This window comes from Diplotaxodon limnothrissa, linkage group LG7 (assembly GCF_057381915.1).
Source record: "Diplotaxodon limnothrissa isolate DT_005_m linkage group LG7, D_limnothrissa_male_GT1.1, whole genome shotgun sequence".
In the NCBI taxonomy this organism is placed as follows: Eukaryota; Metazoa; Chordata; class Actinopteri; order Cichliformes; family Cichlidae; genus Diplotaxodon; species Diplotaxodon limnothrissa.
In genome coordinates, this window is record NC_140602.1 from 46348150 (window position 1) to 46358162 (window position 10013).

Sequence of the window (10013 nt, forward strand, 5' to 3'; positions counted from 1 at the left end):
CAAAGTAAATTACTAAGAAGTACAAAAAAAAATCCATCCAAATTTACTTTGAGACGTTTTAAAGGCTTTAATGTTTCTACAGATGTACTTTTTTGGTGGGTTGCGACAAAACTTTATCAAATCATCTGTTTATTTTAATTAAATTTTTTTTTTACACCCACCTAACGCCTTAATAAAAGACTTGCATCCAAATGTCAAATTGTATATTTTATCCAAAGTGAAATGGTTTTAAGAGCTGATTAAAGGGAGATCTTTGCCAGATACCTTTTCTGTGCGGCTGTGGATGTAAAATACACAGCACACAGTCTTATGCTTTAAAATCAAAAAAACCCCAAACATGTTTTGCCTTGTTTCTTACAAATAACATAATTGCAAGTACAGCAATGTTTATTATGTAAACCATCATTATGTTGAAAAGGTAAATTTCAGCAGTATCCAACCACATGTTAAACGCAGTATATGGAAGTTTACTCGGTATGCATCCCACGTACACATTTGATTTCCAGCGCTGAGCTGAGTCTTTCTCAAACAGCTGTTCTCAAGCTGAATGATGAACTTCCACAGTCGGATTCCTTAATTTCATTGTTTTTCACAGAGGTCCTGTTTCCCTGTGCATTCATACCTTTTTCTTTTCTTTAGCAATCCTTTGATTGACCTGGGTAGTGTCTAAAATCCTTCAACTGACAGAGAAAAACCACAACATACAGAGCTAATGAAAGCCACGTTTGTGTTCTGTGTACTGTGCATCTCTCTGGAATGCATCGCCTGCCTACAACGCACTGGCTCTCAAATGTATCTAGTTTGTAACAAGATTAGCCTGCATAATGACAAACAGGAGCCCCGCAATACGTGACCTGTCCACGGTGTGCCCCGCCTCGCAACCTATGGCAGCTGGGACAGACTTAAGCCCCGACCTCTAAGACCCTGAATTGGATAATAAAATGAATGAGTGAATGTCAAAAACTGTAAACTAATACTACACCTTTTTTTAAAATCCAGATCTGGCTTTTGGTTCATCTTTTTACCAAGTGGCTTAGAAAGGGCTATATATGTAGAGCAATGTGTCCTAACTAAAATTATAAGAAGACAAATAAAATGTCTCTGTGTCCTGGCAAGCATCCTGTGGCCATGAAATGAAACTGAAGAACCAGAAGAAGAAACATGGATGGACTGAAACAGTGAGTGATGTATTTAAAAGCATCTAGAGAGGATACTGGCTTCGTGGGAAGAGGCTGACGTCAAGCTCTTCAGTAGCAGAGTCCTCAGTCAGCAGCGGGAGGTGGGGAGTGATTGCAGTTTGATTCAAGTGGGACGGTTGATCAGTCCGTCACTGTGTGAAAAAGCGTCTGGCACGCGAAAAGGAGAAGCTCTGTGTAGGCCTAAAGGTAGAACCTTTTATAGGCCTATAAAAGACTAAGCTCACTCTCAAATTCAAACATTTTTTTTTAAATTACAGTACCATTAGTGAATATCTGGGGGGATGAATCTCTATTTATATTCCTGGTCAATGCAAATATTTCACAGATCTCGTTTTCATTGGAGCATCTTTCTGCTCAAGCAATGAGACTGAAGACAACCTCTTTTCTGCACTTAGAGGTAAAGAGGTGACCTTCAGGTTTGTTAAACAGCAACTAACCAGTTGTCCATTTAGGTTCACAGTAACCAGGCCGAACAAAGGGATTAGAAGGTGCCATCAGGTATACATTGCGTGCACTCCTTGCGTCTGTGTCATGACTCACTATCTGTACCTCTGCCACCTTCTCATCGCCATTTACATATCTTCTCTGCACAGTGGAAACAGACTCGAGGAGCTTGATATACAGTCGGTGGCACTTTTCTGCTGGCTTTTGTTTACTGTACGACTCCCGGGCTCCCGTTCAAGAATTCAGAGCAGAAGGGGGATGCCACACTGCGGAGGCCATCTCTCAAACCATCCTCGCATTTCTCCCCATTTAACCCAAATTTTTCACCCTCAATTTTGCTTGATGCCTGTGTAAACATTACCCTGCAAATTAGAACCATCTGGCACCGGTGGATCATTGTCGTACATGGCACAATACCAGGAGACATTTTCATTTAATAGAAACAAGTTTAATTCTGTAAAAAGTTATAAAATGAATATTGTACAAAAATAAAGTTTGCCCAGAGCTTTGGTTCTGTAACACACAACAAGTGAGACGACATGACAGTTTGTTTTTTCTTTTCCACAGAGGTGATAGCGGAGTGATAACAAATGTAGTCCTTTTCTTCTAAAATTAACACTGAGGATTCCTTCGCATCTTTACACTTTTGCATCAAAACCGGGGTACTAATCACCGATGAGACGAGTGCTGCAGTTCACACTCTTTAATGTATGGTGTGGAAGAGTAGCGAGGTGCTCTGGAGGCTTCTGGGAAGCCTCCACATTCCCATCTGGGAAGGCTTATGCACGAATCAGTTGTTAAAGGGGAAGATGATCCAACTGATGAGGTATGCTGTGATAAAAGCTAGACTTTTTTTCCCTGTCTGTGTAGTATTTGGCCTAAATTCAGCTTGATGCATTGGATTTGTTCTGTGTGGGGGGATTACACAGTAAAGCTGGCCTGCTTGCTGATGGGTGGGCACAGATACCTTGGTCCCTAATCCGTGTTAACATCAAGACCTACTCGAGGGCTCTCTTTGTTCCACTTAAAACTACCCCCTTAACAGGGCACACAAACGCGCTTTTTAAAGAGTCTCCTTTCCTTAATGTATATTTCTTCCTAAACTTTGGGGACAGGTGGCTGGACGGGTACACCGAAAAGCCCACTGAGCCTACCAATCATTTACTCAGTAATTCCAAAACATACTCCTTTGTTGAGTCCTTTGAGATATTCATATCAGTTGTGTGATGACATCCACTACAGCAGCTAGATCTTCCTTAAACTGCCTTTGCCGGTGGGGATATTTGGTTAAGACTCATGTTAGAGGATCACTTTCAAATCCCCTTTGAGGATAAAAAAAAATAAAAGACCTGTCTGTCACAGCTCAGACAGAAACACGGCCAGCCCCGTGAACTTTAAGCCTACTGGGACGGTTATCACTGCAAAGCCTTTTGCTCAGATTTGGTGCGAGGCCAGGGCGAGGTTTCAGGTAACGCGTGCTGACAGGCAGAAATAGCAGCTTCTGTACTGTGTGACTCAAAGGATGGATCGTCAAAGGCACCTGCAGATCCTCGCGAGACCACACCGCTCTCGTGTCGACTGCAGATTGAAATTAAAAGTCATTATGGCTTATGGCTGGAGTGACGCCGAGTCTGTCCTGGATTGTTGATTTTAAAAAAACAACACACACACACTTTATAAACAAACAGCAGCAAAGAATTATTTGCTTCCGCGTAAACATAGTGTTCTTAAAGGATGCTTTGAATGGGAGGCTGTACCCGGGTGACGTTTTCTCCCTGTCTTAGTGTGGTCACATTAGCGATAACGAGGTGAACTACTCAAAATGCAACAACAGATCAGCTCTATTTAAAAAAAAGAAATCTTCTATTGGTCCCCTCCTCTGCTTCTCTATCTTTCCTTAACGGCTAACAATGATCATTTGGATCTGCTTGAGAAAGCCTGGAATCTAAGTGACATAAATAAGCTTTGGGATCGTGGGAGTGTTTTAACAGGTCTGAGTCAGCTTGCATGGTTTTACTTGAGAAAATGCTCTACTTTGGCATTATCCAGGACAAACAAAGCTTTAAATAAATAAAAAAAAGACACTTTTTTTAATAAAATGGATTGAAATAAATAACAATAAGTTAATTCCATCTTAATAAATATACCTCTGACACACGTATATACTATATGTATGCATATAGGTTGGGTTTTATGTAGATGTGTTGCACAAAAAAAGAAGAAAAAAAGTTTTTGCTTAACTCCGATGGGGTTCCTTGGCTCTGAATGTAAATGCCAACATCCAGGCTGGAAGTGTTTCGATTGCAACTGAAGCTCGTCAAATCTCTGGATTCATCTACAGTCTAAAGAGCCAGCTGTGGAAAAAACAAAACAACTGATGTTTCTTCTACTCTCACCCTTTTTAGATAGCACAGTTGGCAAATCTGAAAGTGTAACAGTATTTAATCTTCTGCAAACTGGTGCACACCTGATACATTTTGTTTTGCACGTGTTTGAACAGTCGAGTATGGGATAAACGCACAGTTTCCTTTCAAGCGGCTGTTCCAGTGTCTTTCAGGCGGTCTCAGTACGCCTACCTGCTCCTCCTCTGATGACTACTGACAAAAACAACAACAACAAAAAGGAGACAAACACTCCCAATTTGACCTTGTGTACACATGTCCCTCTCCAGCGTGAGCTTGTAAAGGATATCCTTAGTCTGCTACGTGCCGCTCATGTGACTTCTTTAAACACACCCACACTTCCGGGCAGAATGCTTCTTCAGCGTGTGATACACCACATTGTCGTCCAGAAAAGACAGGTCGTCGTCAAACGCGATCGGCCGGCAGCAGGTGCGAGAGGGTGTATCCTTGTCCAGCTTTTTGTTGTGCGTGAGGTTGTTCAGGATCTTGTCGTAGTTGGTCTCTGCCTCAATACAGGGGCCGCTACAGTACCGGAAGATCAGCTCCTCTTTAGTCTGGTAGCCCAGCCCCAAATCCGTCACATTGAGGTGGACTTCCTTTAGCAAGCACCCCCGCGTCTGCACAGATATACTCTCTTTCTCCTTCCCTTTCTCACCTCGTCCTCTTTTGCCATTTCTACTCCCCCCTCGGCCCCTATTACGCCTCCTGTCACCGTGTCCTCTCCCCTCCTCTCTCGCGCCTCCTGTGTTTGCCGCTCCTCTCTTTCTCTGCTCCTTCTTTCCCCTGGAACCGCCGCTGGTTTCCGAAGATCTCCGCAGTCTGCCAATGGTAGCCTCAATAAAATCCATTACGTCATCAAACTGATCTGGATAGGGACCTCCAATGTCATCTGGAAGAAACAGAAGGGAGAGATCTGCTTATAAAGCTGCTTTTATAAAGCTCATATCCAGGCTCCCGCTGACACTAAACAGTTTTCTGACATGTCAGCTCTACGATCATCAACTATATTGTAATTAATAATTTACTGTTTTGAAAGACTGCATGAGCAGATAAGATAAAATTTGATAGATCGTTGTGGGAATAGGAACACATCAACCACAGTGATAGTACATGACATTTAAAACATTGCACAACTAACAAAAAGACACACACACACAGACATGCGCACATTTACTGTAAGTAAGACATTATCTTACTTACAATCTCATCATTTTAGAATGAGACAGTCCAATCCAAACTTTGCCTGCTGGCACCTCCAAAAAGGTGCTTGCCAAGAAACTGTTCAGGCATTAGTCCTAAATAGTAATAGACATATGAAAATAGTATCTCTATTGTCATCTAACTATGTGCAGGAAGCACAATATTCGAATTTTCAGATGTGAAAAAATAACACTATCCGAATGTAGACTGTTTTTTTAGACAATGCACAGAAATACTGGCATATGTGCTGCTCAGACGCTCAAGAAGAAGTCTTGAGTGGAGGAATGCAGAGCAGTCCAGTCCAGAGCAGCTCAGACGTAGGTTTACAGGTGCCCTGTTTTAACCTCTTCCATGATGGCTGCTGTGTGATGAGTTGGAAGCTGAAGGTCAGAGGTTGTTGTCAATTTCATTTTCAGTTCTTTTTCAGTCAGAGATGGGAGGAAAAAAATATAGGCATGCAAGGGCAGACTTGACCTCGGATAAATAATGCGGTTACCCCGCTGCCATGCAACCCTGAGTCGTTAAAGGTTAACTCTACAGCTTAAGTTAATCCAGCAGGCTTTCACACAGGAACCGACTGTATTGATACAGTAGGCACAGGCCAATTACACCACCTAGAGAGATGCATTTAAATCTCGGACGGATGTAATTTTAGAACGCCTAGACTTCAAAGGCCGAATAAGAGGAAATCATATGCTTTGACTCATTCAGATGAGGCAGATTGCAGTCTGCTCAAAACTGAAAACATGCACCAGCACAGCTCTCTGCCATCTGCTGCGAGGAGTGATGAGGACTGACTGAAAGGCTTGGATGCTGCACTGTTACATGTTGATTCTATTACAGAGTAACGTCTCTCCTGGTTGAGTGCCTGCAGCTCCAGAAACAGTGAAGTGTGCATAAAGATAATGAAGACATATTGCTCTCAAATGAAGAGCTCAAGTCAGCGTGGGTGTGTGTCACCAAGAGGTCAGGCCGGCGGCGTGTGATGTCTGGCAGGTAGTGTGGTGTGTAACAGCCTTTAAACTGCAGTATCTCCTATCGCTCCTCTTTTACCTATTTGTCTGGCAGAGCGCAGGCCATCTGATCTGCCTGAGCTTCAGAGCCTGTTGAGCCACAAATCTAATATATCAGGTGAGCTAGGGCCAATCTGTTTAGACACACCTACCCTTTGATTTAGACAAACCCCAGCATCTCAGATGACAGGCAGGGTGGCTACAGTTTACACCTGCTAATCGACTAGACTAGCAGCAACAAATGGGGGGATTCGCTGTGCAAACCTTGCCGGAGTTTTACAGAGTTAACAGTTAAGAAGTTTGCTTTTTAAAAATCACTGAACACAACAATAAGATCAGATCTAACCGCTGATTTTCTGGTGTCTGCAGCTTCTAGAACTTAAATGAAAAAGAAACAAGCTTTTTATCTTTACAAACCAAAAAGACCCATTCCCTCTTTGGATCTCGATTGTTGCTTACAGTATCTGAGCATAGTTAATGTACTTGGGTTGCACAGCAGATCAGTGATGTAACCCCGGCCCAAACAAAATATGAGGTGGCAGGACAAACTCTTGTCCAAATGTTCCATTCCTTATCTAGTTCTTGGCCGTGTTTCACGTCTGCGTGAAGATGTTACAGTGTCACGTTGATCCAAACAAAATAAATTCCTGCCCACTGTCGCTGTTAAAATGAGCATAAACACAGAACTCTCAGTCGGTGCTTCAAACTTTCCGGTGTTGTCTGTCGAAAATCCTCATGACCTGGCCCCTGTTCTCTAAACCACACCATAATTTCTGAGCTTTGGCAGATGGGTAAAGGTTACGGGTCTCTAAACCGCAGAGAGGCAGAGGTGAATATAAACAAAGGGAGAAGGGGGTAGTGTTGAGAATGACCCCATGTTTGGGACTGGAGCTGTTCACACTCTTATTCTTCCTGCTGGATTGTTTTGACATCCGTATGATGCAACCCAAAGTGCCAATAAAACGCAAATTAAGATCTTCCGTCTGATAACTTGCCTGTCTGACAGCCTTATCAATATGGGACTCTCCACTGTGGGCTCAGCATATTGCCTCGCTTATCACTGCGTGTGCTGTTTCCCAAGTGTAATTAGTCAAGGAAGACCAACATTACATATGCATCAAATCAACAGGGTAATATGCCTGGATTATATAATGGTTAATTGCATATTATTACATTGACATTGCTTTGGACAAACAGTACATCTCTTATGTGACACCCATACAGCCTAATTACAAATTCAAGACAGACTACACATCTTACAAAAACATACTTACACTGATTCTCCTTTGAGATCTCCTGCAGTCGGTGGTCTTCACGCTCAAACGATGGCGCTTCGTCCTCCAAAGAAGGCAAGGGCACAGAATCACTATAGCTGCTGGGGAAATAAGTCCTCTTGGCTGGCTGAGTGTTTTGGTAGAGAGGCCTTGTAGCAACAGAGCTCAGGAGCAACAAACACATGGCCAAAACATCCCATAACTTCATCTTAGACTCAGTTCCTATGAAGAAAGCTGCAAACAAAACAAAACAAGATAATATTTTATTTTAAATCAAAACAAACTGATGGGTATAAAAATGGGCAGAGTGAATATGAGCCTCCTCTAGTTTGTAATGAAGTCAGCAAAGTGTCTGAAACACTACTGTTGTGGCCAGACCTACCCTGACTCATTCTTTATTAATAACTGTGTCATCATGTCAAGCAGCTTTGATCCTCAGTTTTTTTTTCTGTGCATGTGCCGTGAACGTGAATATCAGAGTGAAGCTGCCAGAAAATGTGCGTAAAATCTGTGCGTAAAAGTACTGTTTTAAATGCGTGATTAAATAGAAAGCTACTGATGGCAGACTGGTTGTATTTATTCACGCTGCGTTAAAATCAGCCAAGCTCTTACTACTTGTGAGAGACTGGGAGGGTGCGCCTCACAGGAAAAAAAAATGCGCTGCTTAAAGCACGCATCGAAGCATTTTGGCAACGATTGCCTAAATAGTAGTGTGAGTTGGCCAGATGGCGAACCCCAAAGCTTACGTGACTCTGTCTAATGGCATGTTGAGTCTGCAGCAAAACTAAACAGTTATGCATAGATAAATACTGGCTCAGACATACAATACAAAAGTTCTACTGTCTTTATACGTGTGAAAGTCCCGTCGTTCACAGTCACTATTTGTTTTTTATCTAAATGCGCACAGACAATCCGAAACTATAGGCAGTATTTGGTGTGACACTCTGAAATGAGAAAATAAAAAACAGACTTACTTACCTTAAATATGGCCCATGCAGACCTGAAACTAGCTCGGCTTTTAGTGGTAAAAATCCAAACAGAAAACGCCACTCATTTGATGTTCCCAGCTGATTCCGCTGCGTGAATCATTTCAACAACCCCAGCACGAAAATTTCCTTCAAGCGAGTTCAATTTCAGTTTGTGTCCAAGCGGGAGAAAAAAGGCTGCAGTAACGCACCAGCTATGTTTTTCATATTCGGACTCAGCACACCGACCATCCACGCGCCTTTTCACACTTCAGAGTCCAAAGGTAGGTGCTGAACAGAGCGGACCAAGTGCCACTGCGCTGCCGCTGATTAATTGGATGCTACGTTTCCACGTTGGAAATCCGAGAGAGGGCCACCATCTCCAACTGAAAGGAGTCCAATGAAGACATCAGTGTCTCCAGCACACGAGCACGGCGCTAAAAAGTGCGCAATATGTTTGCCAGAGTGCCCGATCGTGTAGTCCGACTTTTGATATAACAGTCAAGAACCTCTCATATCCAGAAACTGCGTTAAAATGTCACAATCGCCAACATTTTATACAAATCTCGTCAATGTAAACAAGAAGCCCGGCGATATTTATTCTCCATATTCTCCAGGTCAGCTGGTGTCTATGAACCTCGAAGGGTGTCCACACGCATTTTCTTCATATTGGACTGAGGCACGACAGATGTTTGCGCATAACAACGCGCCGGGCGCAGAGAGCAGTTTGGAGAGATTTATAGTTAAGTGCGCTCTGACGTTTGGGGGCAGTTGGTGTCCGCCCCTCTTTTATAGATCCCTGCAAGAGCAAACAGTGGTCCACATATCTCTCCAAACCACCCCTGGAGCCGTGTTTGGAGGAGCGCGGTTTTCAGATGTCTTGGGGATTATGTCACACATCCTGATGTCCCCGGGTTAGATTTCAGTAAGCGGAATGCGATTTAGAGATGTTCTGTTGCGATCCATGTTTCTAACCTGATCTCCTCACTCTGTGCTCCTCGGCGTCAAGTTCCGTCTCACGGCTACAGCACGTCTCAAATGTGAGGTTACTATCTCACTTGTTATTTACTAGAACGAAATTGTAAATACCAGCAGACACTTAGCTCATGCACATATTCGCAATTTCTCGAACTTCAAAACTTGTTACACAGAAATTACATTCACAGGTTAACAAATTGGAGCATTTTGTCATTCAATACGCGGTTTTATATCCAGGTGAGCTCAGGCCAACACCACGCAGACCACAAAGAAAGGACGCTGCACTATTTAAGATATGGCACCCGAGAAAGCCTTTCCATCTCCTCTCATGATTTACAAGCTTCACTTGCCTTTTATCTAACGCAAAACTGAATTCCACCAGTAACCCAGCCCTTCAAGAATTAAAGTAATTTTGTGTTCGTGCGCCAGGAGAGACCCGCTCCAAATGCAGCTAGACACACTTCCAAGAAGCGCTCTGGTTTTAATTTAACACGTGAAATGCTGCTAATGGCTGTTCAACAAAGGGAAGAAAATCTAG

At 43.0% G+C, this 10013-nt stretch overlaps 1 protein-coding gene across 1 annotated transcript; it reads right to left on the reverse strand.

Moving 5' to 3' along the window:
* Positions 1-3754: 3754 nt before the first annotated feature.
* Positions 3755-9239, reverse strand: gdnfa (glial cell derived neurotrophic factor a). Its single transcript, XM_085358268.1, has 3 exons — positions 8511-9239; positions 7533-7766; positions 3755-4934 (listed from the first exon to the last, which is right to left on the reverse strand). Exons 2-3 carry the CDS (start codon positions 7738-7740, stop codon positions 4369-4371), a joined length of 774 nt encoding a protein of 257 aa, XP_085214394.1. The 5' UTR covers positions 7741-7766; positions 8511-9239; the 3' UTR covers positions 3755-4368.
* Positions 9240-10013: the final 774 nt, after the last annotated feature.